This window comes from Neltuma alba, unplaced genomic scaffold (assembly GCF_004799145.2).
Source record: "Neltuma alba isolate B1F8T4 unplaced genomic scaffold, ASM479914v2 tig00002258_pilon, whole genome shotgun sequence".
NCBI lineage: Eukaryota > Viridiplantae > Streptophyta > Magnoliopsida > Fabales > Fabaceae > Neltuma > Neltuma alba.
The window spans coordinates 23,417-43,115 of record NW_021632795.1 but is presented as its reverse complement, the minus strand read 5'-3'; the positions used below and the strand labels follow the sequence as shown (position 1 = coordinate 43,115).

The 19,699-nt window shown below is 37.5% G+C and overlaps 4 protein-coding genes across 7 annotated transcripts; 3 read left to right on the top strand and 1 right to left on the bottom strand.

Annotated features, from left to right (window-relative positions):
- The first annotated feature begins 425 nt into the window (after window positions 1–425).
- LOC114720685 (novel plant SNARE 11) lies at window positions 426–5,095 on the top strand. 3 transcript variants are annotated; one of them, XM_028906370.1, is made up of 11 exons: window positions 429–753; window positions 868–1,063; window positions 1,280–1,372; window positions 1,823–1,916; window positions 2,071–2,108; window positions 2,292–2,380; window positions 3,085–3,164; window positions 3,533–3,589; window positions 3,780–3,872; window positions 3,961–4,035; window positions 4,620–5,095. In XM_028906370.1, exons 2-11 carry the CDS (start codon window positions 987–989, stop codon window positions 4,707–4,709), a joined length of 786 nt encoding a protein of 261 aa, XP_028762203.1. In that variant the 5' UTR covers window positions 429–753; window positions 868–986; the 3' UTR covers window positions 4,710–5,095. The 3 variants fall into 3 exon arrangements, 2 of the variants coding, with proteins under 2 accessions (XP_028762203.1, XP_028762195.1); XR_003737988.1 differs by having other exon boundaries at window positions 426–1,063; window positions 3,780–3,864; XM_028906362.1 differs by having other exon boundaries at window positions 429–1,063.
- Window positions 5,096–8,136: 3,041 nt separating this feature from the next.
- Window positions 8,137–10,701, top strand: LOC114720778 (probable serine/threonine-protein kinase PBL19). The gene is made up of 4 exons (XM_028906474.1): window positions 8,137–8,654; window positions 9,135–9,395; window positions 9,486–9,608; window positions 9,765–10,701. The coding sequence occupies exons 1-4, from the start codon at window positions 8,316–8,318 to the stop codon at window positions 10,158–10,160; spliced, it is 1,119 nt and encodes a 372-aa protein (XP_028762307.1). The 5' UTR covers window positions 8,137–8,315; the 3' UTR covers window positions 10,161–10,701.
- A 683-nt stretch (window positions 10,702–11,384) lies between these two features.
- On the top strand, window positions 11,385–12,251 carry LOC114720807 (uncharacterized). Of its 2 annotated transcripts, none has more exons than XM_028906522.1 (3): window positions 11,385–11,487; window positions 11,557–11,660; window positions 11,906–12,251. In XM_028906522.1, exons 1-2 carry the CDS (start codon window positions 11,411–11,413, stop codon window positions 11,654–11,656), a joined length of 177 nt encoding a protein of 58 aa, XP_028762355.1. In that variant the 5' UTR covers window positions 11,385–11,410; the 3' UTR covers window positions 11,657–11,660; window positions 11,906–12,251. The 2 variants fall into 2 exon arrangements, with proteins under 2 accessions (XP_028762355.1, XP_028762364.1); XM_028906531.1 differs by having other exon boundaries at window positions 11,557–11,682.
- Window positions 12,252–12,776: 525 nt separating this feature from the next.
- Window positions 12,777–15,430, bottom strand: LOC114720677 (beta-amylase 3, chloroplastic). The gene is made up of 5 exons (XM_028906352.1): window positions 15,350–15,430; window positions 14,875–15,233; window positions 14,523–14,733; window positions 14,131–14,241; window positions 12,777–13,990 (listed from the first exon to the last, which is right to left on the bottom strand). Exons 1-5 carry the CDS (start codon window positions 15,428–15,430, stop codon window positions 13,193–13,195), a joined length of 1,560 nt encoding a protein of 519 aa, XP_028762185.1. The 3' UTR covers window positions 12,777–13,192.
- Between the last annotated feature and the right edge of the window lie 4,269 nt (window positions 15,431–19,699).

The following is a 19,699-nucleotide window of genomic DNA, read 5'->3' as shown; positions in this document are numbered from 1 at the left end:
AACTTACTGATTGTGATGTAGTGACACAGACGTTTATGATAGCACAGCTTACTGATTCGATCCGTGCCTGTAAGTATCTAGCTCGCCAACTCGTAGAAAATGTTAGAACCCTGAGAAATTATGCAAATATGTTTTAGTTTTTTTTAATACGTGTTTTAGTTATAATTATAAAATTATAAAATTCTAAATTATCATTGAAACGTGCTAATTAGAATGCTTAGCAAAAAGTGGGGAAAACGTTATATTTATAATTTCGGTTAAACGCCCCCGCCCTTTTCTCTTTTTTTGGCCATGTTGCAATTTGATTTAGGTGCAGTGCCTGTAGGATGTAGTTTTTGCTTAAATTATAGTAGTGCTTTAGACGGATCCCAGATGGGCCATCCATGGTGACTCGCCAATCGCGGCTTAAACGGGTGAAGCCTCTGTCTGGCCGCTGAGGCCGCGCTTACGGTGCCTCTCAATATACGCGTCGAATCGCCCCAAGAAGGTTGCTCATAAAACATTAATAACAAGCAATTTTTAAAAAAACAGCCACAAAGCTTCTGTAGATCACGAGGGAGATCCAATTTTGTCTGAACTTCCTGTTTGAGATCGACAGACAGCGTGAGCCTCCGGTTTCGTTCTCCTCGGTCGCTAGCTGTATCCTGCATTGCTTGGATCCGATTCCATTCGGTGCTGTTCCGGCAATTCGGTGGTTGGAAACGGGACTCTTTGAATTTCAAAAGCTTCTGAATGCATATGCTTCTCAATGAGGTTGTTCGGATGCCATGAATCTACATTTCTATCGAACCAAAAGTCTCAAATCGTGTTTGCTGGCGTATTCATTTCCCCCTGAAGATCTTCCTCTTTTGCTTGTATCTGAAATAGTGGGGTAGAACTGTGAAGCATCGTATTCAAATACAAATTTCCAAAGCTTTTGCGAAGACCTCTGGATTTGTCATCTGAAGTTTAAAGGTTGCGGATATCATTGCTTTCAAGTAGAGACGATGGATCCATTATCAGCACTTAGCGAGGGACTGGCGGAGATCGACGGACAGATCAGCGACATTTTCCGCGCTTTATCGTAAGATCTCAAACCTTGTTGGTTTCTCAAATTGTCGTATAGATAAAATCTGCCTTTCCTTGAACTGTTGCCATAATGTCGAGGCTAGCATCACCTGGGTGCTGATATTGGCAATGTTTCAAATCTTACCTCGTATAGTCCCTTTTGTTTAATCATGACGCAACTTGCGGCTGTTTATATTGTTGGTACTGAATAGTTGCAGTGTTATCCGTACAGAAATGGATTTCAGAAATTGGAGAAGATTAAGGATTCAAATAGGCAGAGCAGGCAGCTGGAAGAGTTGACTGATAAAATGCGAGACTGCAAGCGGTATGTTGGCGATTATTACATTATTTCTATTTTTCGTATTGCTTCCATTAGTGCAAGGGAAATTTTGAAAAAAGATCTAGAGAGGATAGGACAGATACGAAGTTGAGAAGAGGGAAGCTGGGGCTATTTAATTGGCAAGTGGGTGCAACAACCACAGCTATTCGCGCTTATGGTAGTTCAGGAATGTCTATGATTATATAGGAATTTATAACCAGCCAGACCAGCCCTGCGTAGCTTGCTTATGTCAATAAACGCAGCCGCAGCACAGATTGTCCATAAAAAACCATTTTTCTTACTTTCAAGATATTATTACTGCCATTTTACTGAAACCACTGGTTTTGGAAGCCGATCATGAGCTGCCACAACCTAAGAATTGAGGTTTTGATCTCTATTCTGAGTGCATGGTGTATATTAATATGTTTTATTGGCTGACTGGCTCTATTTTCTCAGGCTTATAAAAGAGTTTGATGCAGAAGTTAAGGCTCTGGAGGGCAGAAATGATAGGGAAACCAACAAAATGCTGAATGAGAAAAAGCAGTCCATGGTAAGATGTTAACTTCTGAGACCTATATGATATCCTTATGTTAGTTCCTAAAATTGGTAACTCCCCCCCCCCCCCCCGGTGGGCCTCTTGGTCCTGATGATTATCATTAACATTCTTCAACCTCACTGATAAGTAATTGCAATTTTTGTTGCAGATCAAAGAGTTAAATTCATATGTTGCTCTTAAAAAGCAGTAAGTTAACATATGCTAGTAGTTGATGTTGGTCTGTTGGACAGGCATGGACTCTGTAGTTCATATCATTCACGATCTAACTTTGTCAAAATGTCTTTTTTATGTTATCTGTGTTCTAATACGAGTAGGGTGCATATGTTGATATCATGGACCATTTAGCCTATAGTGTTGGTTGCAATGCAGATATGCCACAGATATTGAAAATAAGCGAATTCAGCTCTTCGAGGGGCCTAATGAAGGCTATGCAGAAGAAAATGTCTTGCTAGCTTCCTGTAAGCATATAAGCTTCTCTAACCTATGCTATTTTTCCATGAGGTTCACTTAGGTTAGATAGTTTTGATGCTACTAAAAAAAGGCAGAAGAAGAACAAGAAGAACGCTCAATAAAATCACTAAACAAGACATTCTAGTCAATAACATATCTAAAGACTTGGTTGTTGATAGAGCACAATGACGTCATGCGATTCATATAGTCAACCCCATCTAGTGGGATAAGGCTCATTGTTATTGTTGTTGTAATAGTCATATATCCTGTCTTTGATATCCATATAAATGAAAGTTCATGATTAATCTGTTAAACCATGTGGAACTAGTGATTGGACTATGTTATTGTGTCTTTTTAACCATTGCATATTTGTCTCCTTAATTGTCTTATTTTATATAAATCCTCTGGTTCTTGTTCTGTTTACTTTATATAATTCGTAGTTGTATTGATTATTTTCTGAAAAATCCAATATCTCTAGATTCTAGTAGAACTTTATGCTGTTTCGGTCATCGGAGAAGCAGAGAATCCTAGATGTTTTGGAAAATTTGAGTTGAGGGTATAATTATTCCAGTGATAACGAGAGTGGGGGAAAATGGTCATGCCTCCCACAACATTCTATGTTGATATTTGCATTACTGATCATGCCTACTTCGTGAAATATGTTGTTTCTTATGTGGAGCTTTTATAATGTAAGAAACTTCTTTCTTTACAGCAATGACAAATGAACAGCTGATTGATAGGGGGAATCGGATGATGGACGAGACAGATCAAGCCATTGAGAGGGGAAAGAAGGTAGGTCTAATATCTTGAATAACAGTTGCGTCATAAAACTAGGTCAATTGAGACTTTAGTAAACTGAGTTTGCTTTGTCTGGGAAAGTTGGTTGAACCAGTCGTAGTAAATGATGCTAATTTGCCAATCCATTAAATGAGGGTTTTGTTTGGCGAGAGAACGTTACACATCAAATTTCATGTCCACTATTCACTTAATGGGTAGTTACATATATCACTTCTGAGGGATCATCCAACCCAACGGTGTTCCTTCTTATTACAGAAATTGGCTGAATCTATATACATATTTATTTACAATCCTTTCTGTTTGAATACCTCCGGCTGATAATTTGGCATCACGTTGATTTCTGTCAATCACTCTATTAATAGGTTGTTGAAGAGACAATAAATGTCGGGGTTGAGACTAATGCAGCTCTTAAGGCTCAGGTATGTGCATGCTTGTTATGCCCCCTTCCCAAAAAAAGAACAGAAGAAATTGGAATCAAATAAAAAATAGAAGGGTGGGATGGGGTATGTCTAGAATTCAAACTCTTCCAATGTAGCCAAAAAAAAGGTGAAGAAACAGAATACTTTAAGTTGTTATGGTACTAAGGACAGCAATCTCTTCTATTTTTAGACGGAACAAATGAGCAGAATCGTCAATGAGCTGGATTCTATCCATTTCTCCATAAAGAGAGCAACTAAATTGGTGAAGGAAATCGGTAGGCAGGTCAATTTCTACGTTATCCCCCGGTTGCATTGTAATATTTGAAGTATATTTATTTGCTATTGGTTAACATGCCGGAGTTTTACAATAGGTTGCTACTGACAAGTGTATTATGGCATTACTGGTTCTTATTGTGATTGGAGTAATAGCTATCATTATTGTAAAGGTAAGAGTTAGTTTTCTTCCGTATGATTTTATCTGACTTCTTATTTCTTGGTTTTCCTTTTTTTTCTTTTTTTGGCATTTCACGGTGAATAAATTTAGCTTAGATAATTTGTTTACAAATAGGGGAAGCAATTGGTTAACTGTAATTAACCAGGTGCTTGTGCTTTCCAGTTTCTTGCCTGACAGCCCTTGATTTCCCTTCATGTGTGTGTTTTACTGAAAATGTTCGCTTCTGTGCCACTGTTTTCTGAATAACTAATCCATGCAGCCATGTGATAAATTTGAAGAAGTTAGAAACTGTTAGCAATAGCAAACATATAGTTGCAATAACAAGAAATTATAGCTGCTAATATGTTTGTATTCGAAAAATGTTCATTTGTGAGCTACTGAATCTTGTGATTTTTCAATAGATGGTGATAAGAAATTTCTGTCAGATTATGGTCATTTTATATACACATCACGACCTAATAAAAAATGCATGTAGTGTCAATATCGAGTCAATTCCGCCACCAAACACTGTGGTTTAAATTATCCAGCAGCAATAAGATGACAACGTACATAAGTAGCTGTTTTTTCAAATTTCAGATCGTGCACCCAAACAACAAGGACATTCGGGATATTCCAGGATTAGCACCCCCAGCCCAGACCCGGAAGTTACTTTGGGATCATAGTTGAGCTACGATTTAGTGTGTGAGCTATGAGCTCATCCGATTAGTTTGCCTGTTCTTTGCTTTGACGGTGATGAGGTTGGCTGCAGCTGTTTTTACATGACAGAGCTTGCTCAGTTGCTTTTGCATTGGACGTGTTGTTTCGTAATTTTCTATAGAGATTGGCTGACCTGAGAATGATGGACCAGGCTCTCCTTTAGTGTGGTTACAGGGTTTCATGATTAATTATTCATTGAATGGGGAAAATTTTCTATGGAGCTACCGGGTCACAGGAATAGCCAAAATGAGCTGACGTGATTGATTCTTAGATGTATTTTTATGCATTGCTGTCGGTTTTCTATGACAAGCTAGCAGTGTCATTTCCATTGAGGGAATTTGTTCAATTATTTTTTATTGGACAAAGAATTTATTCTATTATTATATATATTTTGTTTGGTGAGCCCACAGATAGTATTACCCGTAGTATCTGGATTTTTTTTTTTTGAAAAAAAAAGTTGTTAAAGGTATAGATTTTCAGTGTGGAGCTATAGTTGTTCCTGGGAAGATGTTAAAAAAAAAAAAACCTTTTCTTTAGTTTTTTTTAATTTGGGGGGGGGGGGGGTTGTCACTGAGACCTCACCTGAGAGTGTATTTAATATCATATTGAAATCTATCATAGTCTCAAACGCACTAGCTTGTTATATTTATTTTAAAACGTAAGTGCAGCTACAGCGGAATTGCCCTAAAGTTTGTGAACATAATAATCCCGCAAAGAGTCATGAAACAAGCAACAAACCCACTTTTTTAGCCCAATACGACATGGGAGAATGTTAAAAGAAGCTGTATGGCCACGTTCGGATGGTTTTCTATTTCAAACTAGGTAGCTGAGATTGGTGGCCAAACAATGAAATTCTCCTGAGTGCGTCAATTTAACTTATCCGTCTCTTTTTCACCTCGAAAATTTTAGTATTCGGTGCAGCTTAACAAAGAGGTTTCTTTCTAATGATCTTCACATGCTAATGGAGGTCGGTATTGATCCAAATCTCCAAATCACCAATGTGGTAGGTGCCGATGATCGCGGTGGCTTCACAAGAATCCGAATCGAATTGGGGTCCTCATTCATCATTGGACAATACAACACAACTTCGTGGGAACATGAAGCTGTGAATTGTCAAACCATAAAAACCAGAACAGTCTATTCCCACACTCTTGACTTCCCACAAAACCATTGTCTGACCAAGTGGTTTGTCCTTAGTACCACTTTTGTCTTTTGTTTCTCTAATGGGTACCTCCCTTTTCTTGACTTTTACTCGACTGAATAAATTAGCTGAGAGTTTTTTTTTTCCTACTTGCTTGTCTTTCCAACGTTCTGCCCCGCACGAGAGCAATGGGAACTAGTAAAACGCGGGACGAAGGTTCATCTTTGTGCGCTTCTGTTTTCTTAGCATTTTCTTTATTCATTGAAGAATCATCTAGTATTCTGCTAACTTAATAATTTTCTTTATTCGACTTGCATACAAACATTTTTAAAAAGTGTTTTTGAGATAACCAAACACCTCTTAAGTTCTATAAATTTGTTAGTGAGCCAAAGATGATGGGTGCTAGACTTTTCAGTTTTAAAAAGTATTTGGATAGAAACAAAACTATGATTTTGATTTTACAGTCTACAAAGTAAATATGTGGATGGGTTTATTTCGATTTACGAAAAAATACTTTTAAAAAAACACTTATGGACTCATCCAAACACTCCCTTAGTAAGATAATATTTTTTAAGAGAAGTGTTTAAATTTCATTCAAAAATGTCTGATTACATGATTACGTAGTTTAATTTTTCTTTTCCGCAACACATAATTAGCTTTTTGAACGTTTTATTTTAGTGTGGTAGGTAATTTTAATCTAGTAGAAGTATTATATATAAGGGATAATTAATCCACAGCTCCTTATAGTTTCAACTAATTTTGAATCAGGTCCTTATAGTTTTTTTTCTTTTTATCAGGTCCTTATACTTTCACCTGTTTTTAATTAGGTCCTTGTATTTATTTTTCTTTTTATCAAGTCCTTATAAGTTCACCTTATTTTTAATTAAGTCCCTGAATTTTTTATTCTTTATTTTATAAATTCTAATAGTACTATTATATAAACATAAAATAGTATATATTATTTAATATTAGTTTATAAACAATAATATTCTAGAGATATTGAATTATTATAATGATTTTAATTTTTTCAGCAAAAAAATTAATTGTTCTAAAGAATTTTCCTGAATTAATTAATTCTATTACTTTTTTATTACATAATTATTAATTTAATTTAATTATTAATATTTTATTTCAGTATTAATCTATTTAATTAAGTTTATATTTAATTAATAAATAAAAATTAAAACTATATGGACTTGATTAAAAATTTAGTGAAATTATAAGGACTTAATTAAAAGAAAAATAAATACAAGGACCTAATTAAAAAAAGGTAAAAGTATAAGGACTTGATAAAAAGAAAAAAAACTATAGGGACCTGATTCAAAATTCGTTAAAACTATAAGGACTTGCAGATTAATTAACCCTTATATATAATTATAATATCTTTAATATTGTCATATTATATTTTCATCCAAACTTCAAAGCCAGCCGGATTTAACGTTTTGCTTGAATGAACACTATTTATTAAGAAAAAAATTCTTTGTTTATCTATGATATTTATTAAAAGTGTTTACTTATGTCGTTATTTAAAAAAAGAGATGATATCTCATTTATAAGCCACTATTCAATTCCTTAAGATAATCATTAAATAAGGTTATTTTTAAAAATATAGTCCTCTATGATATATTTATAACTTGCAACTGGATTTATCTATTTTTATCTTGATGTTTATTTTATATAAAAAGCAATGAGGGATTATTAACTAGGGAGAATCCCATTAAAAACAAAAAAAAAAAAGCTTCAAGTTTCAAAAGAAGAAGAAAGAAAGGGATGGTTAAGGTCGGCCAAAAAAAAAAGGGAAAAAAAAGAAAAAAAGGAAAGGGATGGTTGAGTCAATGTCACCCCCGGAAGGGTGCTGTGCGTGTGGCGGTGGCACCTCATTAAGAGCAGTCTGTTGAATTGCCATTGACGCTGCCTCATCTTCGAAGCTCCAGGTTTGAAAAATCTCTTTTATTTATATGTAGTCTTTGGGGGGAAAAAAATGGGTCTCGCTTCGCTATATTTCTTCCCTGAACGCTGTGGCTATCTTCCGCAGCTTCTCATCTCTTTCGGGGCTTTCCCTTTCTCTAAATTAATCCTTGTTCCAATAATTATTCAATTCCTTCCACTTCACGCAACTCGTGTTTTGAATTTCGGGAATTCTCAGTTTCTCTAGGTTCGGCTGTTTTTATTTTTGACCAGCTTGTTTCTGCTTTTATTCCCACTGAATTTCCATCTTCAATGCATTATCATTCTCTTTTTACGTATCGGTTTTTCAACTCTGTTTCCCATCTAATTCTCTGCTCTGAATCCCTTCCTCCTCAGCCTCTCAGCTTTCTTCTTTCCAGCCTGTGAATCTTCCTTTCGTTGGAAAAACCCTGTTCGTTTAGTGTGAAAATTTAGAGTCGGCGATAACATTCCTTAATCGGGAACATCGCTAAATGAATGTTTAGAAAATGAAGTGCTTCTTGTTCAAATTTAAAAGAGGATCGAAGTCCTCCTCAGAATCGAAGAAACAATCACACAAGAATCATCCGGGTTCAAATCAGGCAGTGAGTTCAACGAGTTCGCTGCCATCACCGAAAACAATAACAGAATTGTACAAAGAGAAAGAGCACAATTTGAGAGTTTTCACTTTGCAAGAGCTCAGGGAGGCCACGAATGATTTCAATAGGAGGCTGAAGATTGGAGAAGGGGGTTTCGGGAGCGTTTATAAAGGTACGATCAGGCCTCAAGATGGTCGAGGTGATCCTATTGTTGTTGCGATAAAAAGCCTTAACACCCGTGGTTTTCAGGTATACCGGCTTCTGCAGCTTTGTTCTTGTCTAATCCTCTTTCTTTATTTTTACTTTCTCCAATTGTTTTGTGCAGTGAGTAACTCTTATCTGCTCCAGTAGCTGACAGTTAAATTGGCCTAGGTTGATAGTTATTAGATAGAGAGGACGTTGTTCGTGTTTTATATCTAGTAAATTTTTCTGCGCTAAGCTGTTCTGAAGAGGTGTACTAAAAGAAGTTAATTGGGAACTTTGAAACCCAATTGTTTCTTCCTTCACGTGTCAAGAACTATAACAATCCATATTAGTAATATTTGTTGGGCATAAGAAATATTGTAGTTGACATTTACCTTGTTACATCGGTGCCATCTACAGGATTTATTATTATGGTTTATCCAATTTTTGAGTGTCTGAAATCTGAATTAGCATGACACTTGTACATTGTAATAATATCTGCATTAGCTATATCTCTTTCTGAAGGTAGTCTTTTTTCTTGTTAAGGGGCATAAACAATGGCTGGCAGAGGTCCAATTTCTGGGCATTGTTAATCACCCAAATTTGGTAAAACTATTAGGATACTTCTCTCAAGATGGAGAAAGAGGAATACAACGGGTGTTAGTTTATGAGTTCATGCCCAACGGGAGCCTGGAGGATCACCTCTTCGGACGGGCTTTTCCCACCTTGCCGTGGAAAACGAGATTGCAGATCATGCTCGGTGCTGCCCAAGGATTACTTTATCTACACGAGGAATTAGAGATTCAGGTACTTCATCCTTATAAAGTTTCGTATCTGCGAATTGGGCATTCAAACCCCTACTTTTGTTGATAATCTTCTTGATTGTTTATTTGGTAGGTAATATACCGAGATTTCAAATCTTCCAATGTTTTATTGGATACGAACTTCCATCCAAAGCTTTCGGATTTTGGTCTTGCTAGGGAAGGTCCAAGTGGTGACCAGACTCACGTGTCCACAGCGGTAGGTGGATGGTGGATTGAACCTTGTATTACCAAGTCAAAATAGAGCAGCTTTGTTCTTTTGACCAAAAAAAAAAAAAAAGCAGCTTTGTTTTGACATTCTTTAAAATTATTTGAGCTGACACTACCGACGTTTGTATCTTATGCTTGTTGTCAGGTGGTGGGGACATATGGATATGCTGCCCCAGAATATATAGAAACAGGCCACCTCAAAGTTCAGAGTGATATATGGAGTTTTGGTGTGGTATTGTATGAGATACTTACAGGGAGGCAAGCATTGGATAGAAGACGACCGAAAGAACAGAAGCTTCTAGATTGGGTCAAGCAGTATCCTGCTGATAGTGGGAGGTTCAGCATGATAATGGACCCTCGACTCAGAAATGATTATTCGCATGGTGCTGCTCGGAAGGTAGCCAAGTTGGCAGACAGATGCTTAAACAAGAGACCTGAAGAAAGGCCATCTATGAGTCAGGTAGTGGAAAGCTTGAAGCAAGCGTTGCAGTATTCAGAAACTTCAAAAATGGCTTCTAAATTGGTTCCAAAAAGCAAATAGTGTAACTCTTAGCTCATGTCATGCGTAAGTTGAATGCGTTTTCTGGTCATCTGGTCCCACGAAGCCAGGTCCCGTCTTTATCCAAAACTAGCTTTCAACGCATATTGGGAACATATCATCATCAGCGCAATGAAGGGAAGGCTGCCTAGTCTAACAGGTATCTATACCGAACTTAGTTTCCACGGCATCAGGTCAATAATCGAAATGCTGCAATTTTTCTCTTTTATTTGGCTGTGTGGTGAATGAGAAGCTGCCGTCTGTTCCTAGAACACTGAGGAAGTCTATACCCAATTTCAGCCTTCAGGGAATGGGTAAGAAGGAAGAAATGTACTCAGTTGGCCGACTCCGGGGCAAAAAAAAGTGTTAGAAGCGCGTATTCTATTGCGGCTGCCAGCTGGAGATACTTTAGGAGGGGTCATTTATTTCCATATTTTTTTGGGCCCCTTTGCCATGGGGTTCTCTAATTCAACCTCCTGTAAACAGTTTTTTTTTTTTGGTTTCCCCAGTGGGAACTTGAAGAATAATTAATGAAGTTTTCTTATGATATTAAGTGCTTTGACTTTTGACTAGTGGAAGTTCAACAGAGTAAATTATTAATAATGGTTTTGTTTGTGCGGCGTAGTTTTGAAAGAAATGGGTATGACAACGTCAAGAGGACTTGCTGGCATTGACTTGAATGAAACTAATAATACATATTTTGAGCCGACTAGAAATAAGGCAAAGTGATGGTAGAGTGTGGACAATTGACAATACTAATAATTGGAAGCAATGTTGACGAATGAGGCTACGGTGATTAGCGATTACAACCGTGTGACCGTCGGATCAGATTTTCTTTATGCTTTTTGGCCGATATTTATTTAACAAGTATTGAAACTTTTACTTTAATTAATATTAATATAAAATCTAAAATCTAAAAATATCATAATATTTTAAAAACTTTTAATAACAAGTAAGCAATCAAAACCTGTTGTTTTTTTTTTCACGTGCCAACTTATGATTGCATGTTTCTCAAATGTTATAGAATTTTTGGGTCGGGTCTTACAGTGATTTTTCTCTTTTTATAGGAAGTGAGTGCCTAAGCCCATATTTCTAATCCAGTTCGCCGAACAAGGTTTATTCATCAATTTTGGGCCTCCGATATTTTTCTAGGCCTTAATTAAGTGAGAGCGGCTCCGTTCCAGAGCAGGAGTCGCAACTGTCAAAGCGGGTACTGAAGCCTGAAATGATGTGAAGAATTCTGTTCAGCTGAAATGGAGAAGACTCAGAAGAGCTTCACTCTCATTCAGACTGTGGCCACCGCTGGCATTTTCTCTGCGATCTCGTTTTGGTGACTATCTTCCCCCCCTTTTCTCCTTTTGTATTAGGATTCTTCACTCTCATTAATTCTCTGCATCAGGTACGGTTTCATGTTCGGCAGAGAGTCCTCTCGCAAAGAGCTTGGTGACTTAATCGAAGATCTCCGTCGGGGAAACCCTTCCTCCGGTTCTCATTCTTGAATCGGTAGTTCTCGTCTCTCTTCGTGGTCTCGCTTTTGGACTTCCTTGTTTCCAGTGCCCATTGAATTCGATCTCACTTCTAATTGATTTGCGATTTGCGCAATTCAATACAAAGTTAACTGTTTGTAGATACGGCAGACTATTTTCCTACTGTAGGCTTGTAGCCTTTTCATGCACAATTATCATTTGGCACTTGTCCTTTGATGAATAAGCTTCGTGTTGACTCATTTTTATGCAATGTCGAAGCAGGGTATCAGCCTGAAGCGATGTGAACGACTTTGATGAGTTGGCTGGTTACGAGGCGATTCCTGGATCATGTTCAGCGGCATGTTTCATACACTCCTTGGCTAATTTTGAAAGACTTTGCAATTCTTATCTGGGCATAAGTCTATTTCCCGTAGTCTTTAGATTCCGCACAAGTCTTGGTTTGTACTTTGTGTGCTTTCAAAATACACTGGACCTCTGCCTTGACAATATTGTAAGTAGTGTTAAATGTAGGGGTTGAATGTTTCACATTTAACTGTGGGAGAATACGCTAACTTATTGAATACGCACAGCTCTATATGTTGAGTTTTAATGATTTCTATTCGTGAAATGCGGCTGCATAAATCCTTGATTCTTGGCGTCATTCTATCAGTAACTACAGAAAATAAGGCTTCTCTCCGTGTGAACTTCTTGGCTTATCGACAAGATATGTTACCGCCTTTTTTCGCTCTTGCTGTCTTTGGCTCGCACGAATTACTTCATTCTGAGAAAAGCAGTTTATTTACCTCAATGTTTTTGAACATTTCTTCTTGTTTTTAGATTGTACGAGTACTTTATGGATGATCAAAGCAATTTGAAAGTATAGAGAATCGAATATGTAACTTCTAATTTATGATTTAGACGCTGATCATTGAGCAGTTTAACCTTGCGGTAATAATCCGAGATCTCTTTAGTAAGTGTTGATGATCAATGTGAATAGTTTTCCGAATTTGCAGAATTATATTTCCAGGAAACTACATATTGGCTTCATCGTGACATCAAAGGTTCATGCATTGCAGTATGAAAGATTATTTTAGGAATATGGACTATGTTTTTCTCCAGGTGAGAATTGTGCTAGTCTATAGCACTGATATACTTAAGAGAGAAGTTGGTGCTTTTAACTATAAACAAGAAAACACAACATGCTCTTATTCTATGACAGAAGTGAAGTGTTTGTTGTATATAATGAGTTTCGTGGCCCCTGGGTGTCTCTCCCAAACAACCGACATCGCGAATAAAGTACGATATCACTATGCAGTGGATATTTAGGTATAAAGGTTTTATCCAATGATACTGGACTTATATACATGACATGAACAAAATAATTTCTTCTCCACCATCGCAGGTTTTGGCATGGCACAACACGGATGCCACAGTTCTGTATTCGTGTCACAACTTTTCCACTTTTCTCTGTTTCTCTGTCTTTTTATGATTTTGTTTCCGTAACATCTTACTGTGTACTCTTAAAAGATATATATACCCCACGGCGCCTGAACATGCCTCCGTAAATATTCACACAAGAGCAACGTGTTGATCTTGATATTGTTTCTTCTTAGTGCCTTTTATATGACCGACGTACAGGTCCGTCCCAATGGAATCACAATGTGGAAGTCCGTGTCTCCGACCGTCTTCAGACATGCTTCTCACGAAGTCCACGAGGTGTCTCCAATTATCTCCTTCGAACAGCTTCTTATTCATTCTAAGGTATGTAAATGCAGCCAATCCATTGCCCGAGTCTGATCTGCTTGTTGCCAAGACTTGAGCATAGGAATGTGCATCATATCTCTCCAGTGCATTCTCACCAGCAAGTTCTACTCCAGCTTCCTTAGTTGCCATCTTCACTTGATGAACTAACCCTTCTGGTGAGCAATTTGCATGTTCTGGCTGCTCTCTGTCTCTCATTTCCATGCAGGTGAAGTTGAACACAACCCTATGTTTTGCCAGCATTCTTGCTATTGGTAGATAGCCGTCACGGAATCTAGTGTTGTAGTATCCAGCATTTAGCTCAGAAGCATGCGACCTTGATCTGTAATGCCAGTGGATTCCGGCAATTTTCCCGGAAAGTTTGACCCCACAATGTTGGAAAATTTCACTGGCAGATGCGAGGATCATGTCGCCATGTTGGAGCAGTTTGGTGGAGTACCAGTCCAAGAAGAAGAGTCCGTACTCGGTGTTCCACGTTCCGTCCCTTTTGAAGAATCCAGTCTCCTCTGGGAATTGATTGTAGTGGCCAGCGTCATGGGGTCCGCTTCTTCCCCATTCTTTCTTTCCAATGGCCTCTGCTGATGCTTCCAAAGATGCTCGCATATACTGTATGAGTTGTGACAAACTGGTCATTTTAGTTACTGAGATACATATTTTTTTGAAATTATATCTTGTGATGACAAAGAATGTCAGAACTATAATTTGAGCCCTTGTTTAGAAAGATTATTCGAAAATTCGTGAATTACCTTGTCATAGCATTGAAATTCCCCTATTCCCGGAAACCTCCAAGTTCCGTTGCTTTCTGGGTAAGATGGATATCGCAGCTCCCCACAAGGACCCATTCCCACTTGAACTTCCTGAAAAAGAGTGTTGTGGTATTAGAATTTAAATGGGCTGCCTATCAAACACACTCTAATTTTAGAATTTAAAATGATGAAAGACCCGTTTTGAGACTTCAATTTGACTTGAGAATATAATCCAACTCTAATGCTGCTGGCGGCGGCGGCGGCCCAGCAGCATCTAAAAATCAATCTCTTCTATAACAGCATGTATAGTTAATACGATAACATGGAGAAAGCAAGCACAAATTCCCCATTGATTCCAAAATCGTAGCAGAAGAAGAAATTGTGCAACTTACCACAATAACAGTGCCCAAGTGATCTCTAAAAGTGTCGCGGAAGCTCCTCATGTAATCACTATAGACCTGAACAGGCGTCCTTCCTCTTAACACGGGCAGTGAGTCGCAGCCTAACGAGATATACTCAGGATTCCTCCTCCCTGATTTGTCCGTGTAAACCAGGTCCGCGTTCTTGCTGATTTCTTCAAGCACCCATGGCGGTAAAGGGATGCTGAAACACACAATCATCACATTTATGCTTCAATTTAGAGAAATATATAATCTCCCAACTCTGCTTCGTTTCATGTTTTCCCCCGACAGTTGTACTCATATTTTCACGAAAATAATTGAAGTGCGACACAGACAGACATACCTGCAGGTGTCTCCGACATTGCCTCCACACTGATGGAAAGACATGACCACCTGAAGCTTTAAGCCATGTTTCTGCACCATGTTGGCGAGCTCAATGTAAGCATCCCAATTATAATTCAAAGGGCCATCTTTTTCCACCAAACCCCACCAAGCATCCACCATCACTCCTTCAACTCCTGCGCTCTTGAGGGCCATCAAACTCGCATTCATCGCTTTTGCCTTATTCAAAGTCCCTCCCATTGTCACGGTGTCTAACGGCAGCATCACGAACACGGGCACCTTCATCCACTCCTTGTGGTCGTGATTGTGACCATGCACAGACGACGGCGCGTGTACTTTCTCTCCCACTTCTCCTTCGTCCTCCTCGCATGGTGTTGATGATGATGATCACTGTGCCGTTTGGCCTGTGATTCGGGCGTCGAGTTTGAGTGCATGGCTCGCAGGCGGAGCGATGGCTTTATTTTGGCGAAGGAGACTGAAGCAGAGACGACGACGTCGGAAGTTTTGGGTTCTTTCTGGTTGATGAAAGAAATTGAAGAACGAAAAGCTAAAGCCATTTTTGTGTTTGCAGGGGAAGATGAAGGCAGCATGTAGGGAATTACTCAACATGGAAAGCCTTATTTTATAGGAAAGAAACGGTCTAATTTGAGAATTGAAGTGGACAAACCTGGTGGGGTCTGATTCAAAAGTGAAAAAGCGCAAAAAATCAAAGCCATTCGGCTCACATTTGGAATGAGATTTTCTTCTTCTTCGTCTTCCTTTTTCGTTGACGCGTTCCCAGCTCAGCTCCTCCTTTCCTATCTAATGGAAAGTTTAAGACCCACCAAAAGTTGCCTGAAGCTTCGATTTTTAACGGTTAACTGCCTAACCTGTTTAAATGGTTTGTCTCCAACGTGAGAATGAGGATCATTCTGATTCATAAAACATACTGTTTGGCTGTAACTTTTGTTGTTTGGTCATCCACTCATTCCAAGTTTACTATGTTAGACTAACCTCGAGATTAATAACGAAATTGTTCTAAGAAAAAACTAGACAAGTCGTTTGTTAACAATAGATAGTTGAAATATCTTGACATGATGCAAACCCTTTGATATTTTCTCAGCTATCCCAAGCGATCTGCCGCCTCACTTTAGTCTCTAGTTTTTTCCCCCAAATTAAAATAGCCATTTTAATTTGTTCACTAAATCTCTCCAATAAATAATTAGGAGTTCACCTTGCTTTTAATTCATAATTTAAATTTATATTATATTTTCTCTAGAAATTTATTTTTTCTGAAAAAAAGTGAGTACACAGAAAGAAGCTAATAAGCAAAACAAAGCCAAAAGAGAGTGAACGACGCCTAATTTTTCTTGTTGAGTAATTCATTTTCTGAAACCTGATGCTTGGTTTGATAATTAACGAGTGGTACTGTATTGCCACCATAAGACAAACACCACCCAAGTCAGCTTGCGAACTGGTCATTGGTTTGTTTCCACAGCGTGCCTTGCGTCTTACAAACTTAGTTTTCGTGGATGAAAATATCTCAGAAATTGTAAAAAATATTCTCTTGGCCCTGCTTCAACTTGTTCAAGATAAGGAAACCTCCAAGTCCTCATAAACGTGCGGTTTGGAACAAGTCTTTTGTTAATTTTGCCAGCCTTGTACTCTTATTTTCAAGTGTTCAAATCTTAATAGAACTTTTCAACTCAAAGTCGCTACTAATAGTCGCATTTGCTTCTTGCTGGTCTCTCATTAGAACCTTCCTTAGTCTTCATATTGAAGATAGCATCAAATTAAAAGTCTTCTCTGAAACATCTACCACTAAGTTCTCTTGTATGCTTACAAATGTTTATAACTGCATGTGCCTGATATGCTAACTTTAAGATTTTCCTGTTGCAGCAACAAGAGAAAGTCCTCGTTGTTAGCTTCGCATTCACAAGAACTGAAGAAGTATTTTCTGCACTTCTTTGAATTATCTGATTACCCCATTGCTAAAGAAATGCCAAATCAACAAATCAACCCGAAAAGAAAAGTTTCCGCTGCATAAGAATCATATACTGAGATATTGTTTAGGTGATAATACTATTTCTTAGTCTTCTCTTAACAAACTTTCTTACAAGTGCCTTTGGCCTCTATTCAGCAGAACAAGAAGGCTTTTTATATTGTATAAGTATACTTAATGAATGAAAACCAAGAACTTAATTCGGAAGAAATTTGATCAAGGAATGTGTAGTGATGGTGAAGACACCAGCATCAGAAGAGAACGAAAGTACAGAAATAGGATAGAGAAATGGAGGGACAAGTTGGTCGTGTTGTTAATTCCGAATCTTGGAGGAGCTTTAACTGACAAATGATGTTTTGTAGTGTAATGTGGGAAGGTGTTAATTAGCTGAGCTGTCTCGCTCTAATGCATAGCCCTACCAATACATGTTTCTGCGGAGGAAGTGAATCCTTATCTCTTTAACGTTTCTGCCTCTTCCTCTTTCAACTCCCCCCCCCCCACCCTTAAAGTCTCACAAAGAAACAAAAATCTGTTCGCCGGAAAACCCGGCGGGAGAGACGTGCATGCAACTTCAAGAAACACAAAAACAAGTAGACCTTAAATTTGGTTGTGTCTCGGATCAACAGTTTACTACTCTTAAAGCATTTTAAACGCTAATTTTCCCCCAATAAGTACAGATATCTTTTTCTTGGAGATAATTCTGTTTGATGCACTGTCAGACACTAAATGTGAACACGTCTCCTAGTGAGTATTTGACCTTAGTTTATCAGGTTGTGGGAACTAGCTCATTCTGTTAGACCCAATTCCATTGATATTTTAAATGCTGTTAATATAATGTTCCATCTACATTTCATATTGTTGGGCTTAAATATGTAGGTGCGAGTCATCTCTTCTTGTTGGGGTTATATGTTTGAGTCTCAAATGATCCGACTTATACTCTTTCTTGATAGGGGAGAGCAAGTAACCTGCAACTTGGCCATTCCACCCGCAACTTGTAAAGATTGGGCCCTTTTGAGCCACAGAAAAAATGAAATAAACAGGCTGGTTTCAATAATAAATAGACGGACCACGGGTATAGGCACGGGCTGCCCGTACCCTCCAGTTTAGCTTTTTTTTTTGCTAAAAAAATAAAAAGGGAGACAGACATAGGACAAAAAGTGTTGTTATAGAGTAGGGACTTTGATTAGTGAAGGTTATCCTATTTTCATGGTTTGATTTTTTGAAGTTTGCTCTGAACTTTTAATTTCAAGAACGTAAGACCTTGGCTTGAAATTTGATTGGTTAATGGTTATGATATTATCATATCATGTTATGATTGATTGATGGTTTAATTAGTTATTTATTTATCGCTTACTTGAGTTATTTCTTGTCTTTAAGCTAAAAAAGTTTAGTAGGAATAAGAATAAGAGATAATATTTCAATGTCTTCAAATTTAACCAGGTTTGAAAATTTTTTTAATGTTAAACGGGTTCCCAAAGACCCGGAAAAACCTGCTTGTTTAAACCAGCTAGTTTAATAATAGGCTTAAACAAGGCATTTGTGGGTACGGGCATACAATCTTAAACAATTAGATCACAAATTAGGAGCCGAGTAGCCCAACCGGCCCGTTACTCTCCCTTATTTCTCGATCACCTTCTAAGGAGAATCTAAGCCATTTCATGTATTAAACTATGCGCTTATTGACTTATAGAAAAGTGGTAGCTATATGGACAGTATAGGGTCCCCCACCCCCAGCCAACTCTGTAAGCTTTTAATTCATATTTTGCTTGTGTTGTAGTCTTTTGGTAGTTATATGCCTTCACCAGCTTTGAAACCACATAAAATGATCCTTGAACTAAGAGACATTTCATAGACTCTTAGTGTCTAAGATATGATCATAAAAGCAGTAATATATTCTTGTACTCTCTAGTTACTGTCTTCCGCTGATCTTTGAGTATGTGTGTAACATAACAATGAGTTATAGCAATCCAACCTAATATGATTTAAATCTTATCCCTCAATTTATCTAAGCAAGTAAGCATAAACAATTAAACACCCAAATCAAGCTAAATATTTGGTTCATGAAATATAGTCTCTGACTGTCAAGGATTATTGGACAAGGATTTTGTGTAGTTTGAAAGAGGTTTAGGGTAATCGCTGAACTAAAATACCATTGAACAAATAAATAAGCGTTTCCAAAAGAGGAAAAAATCTGCAGTGTCATCAGATATTTTCATACGGATTGCTACGAATTGCGCACGCAAATTAGAATACTAGTGAAGGATTTTTAGAGATGGATGCATCGTTATCGTTTGCACATGCCTAGTTCCCATTCTTGTACTTTACGAAACCAGACAACTTTGAGATATTTATGGTAAGATATAAATGAAACTTGTGAAATGCTGACTCAATACTTAATATAAGAACTAGTTTAATTTTTATTTTGATTCTAAATATAAAACTCAATTTATTTTATCTCTTTTTTTAAAAAAAAAATCCCCATAATAATAACAGTTCTAACTAATACATTTGATTAATAAAATATTTTTACGAAAAACAATACATTTATTATAAATAACTAACTTAAACTAATTTTCTTAATTTACTGTATTAAAAACCGAAAGTAGTACTAACAAGAATAGAATATTCTGCAGGAATCTTTTGTATCCCATATACCCATGTATCTATGCATGTGCAGTTGCCGGGCATCCAGACGCCATTGAGATATCAGATACGCCACCACATTATCTTTCAGATATCCTTTCAATTTTCTTTTGGTTTATCCTATTCTAATATCTTATTTATCTTGTATTTGAATTTGAAAGTTTATATTTAAAAATAATAATAATTGAGAGCTCCTACTCTT

Excerpts from the sequence above, each read along its gene's own strand:
- LOC114720778 (XM_028906474.1), top strand. The coding sequence starts at position 8,316 with ATGAAGTGCTTCTTGTTCAAATTTAAAAGAGGATCGAAGTCCTCCTCA. Across the intron at positions 8,655-9,134 it reads TTAACACCCGTGGTTTTCAG|GGGCATAAACAATGGCTGGC; the intron begins GTATACCGGCTT and ends TTTCTTGTTAAG. Across the intron at positions 9,396-9,485 it reads ACGAGGAATTAGAGATTCAG|GTAATATACCGAGATTTCAA; the intron begins GTACTTCATCCT and ends TTTATTTGGTAG.
- LOC114720807 (XM_028906522.1), top strand. The coding sequence starts at position 11,411 with ATGGAGAAGACTCAGAAGAGCTTCACTCTCATTCAGACTGTGGCCACC. Across the intron at positions 11,488-11,556 it reads TTCTCTGCGATCTCGTTTTG|GTACGGTTTCATGTTCGGCA; the intron begins GTGACTATCTTC and ends TCTCTGCATCAG.
- LOC114720685 (XM_028906370.1), top strand. The coding sequence starts at position 987 with ATGGATCCATTATCAGCACTTAGCGAGGGACTGGCGGAGATCGACGGA. Across the intron at positions 1,917-2,070 it reads ATGAGAAAAAGCAGTCCATG|ATCAAAGAGTTAAATTCATA; the intron begins GTAAGATGTTAA and ends TTTTTGTTGCAG. Across the intron at positions 3,165-3,532 it reads CCATTGAGAGGGGAAAGAAG|GTTGTTGAAGAGACAATAAA; the intron begins GTAGGTCTAATA and ends CTCTATTAATAG.
- LOC114720677 (XM_028906352.1), bottom strand. The coding sequence starts at position 15,430 with ATGGCTTTAGCTTTTCGTTCTTCAATTTCTTTCATCAACCAGAAAGAA. Across the intron at positions 15,234-15,349 it reads ACGTCGTCGTCTCTGCTTCA|GACGAAGGAGAAGTGGGAGA; the intron begins GTCTCCTTCGCC and ends CCATGCGAGGAG. Across the intron at positions 14,242-14,522 it reads ACTTGGGCACTGTTATTGTG|GAAGTTCAAGTGGGAATGGG; the intron begins GTAAGTTGCACA and ends ACTCTTTTTCAG.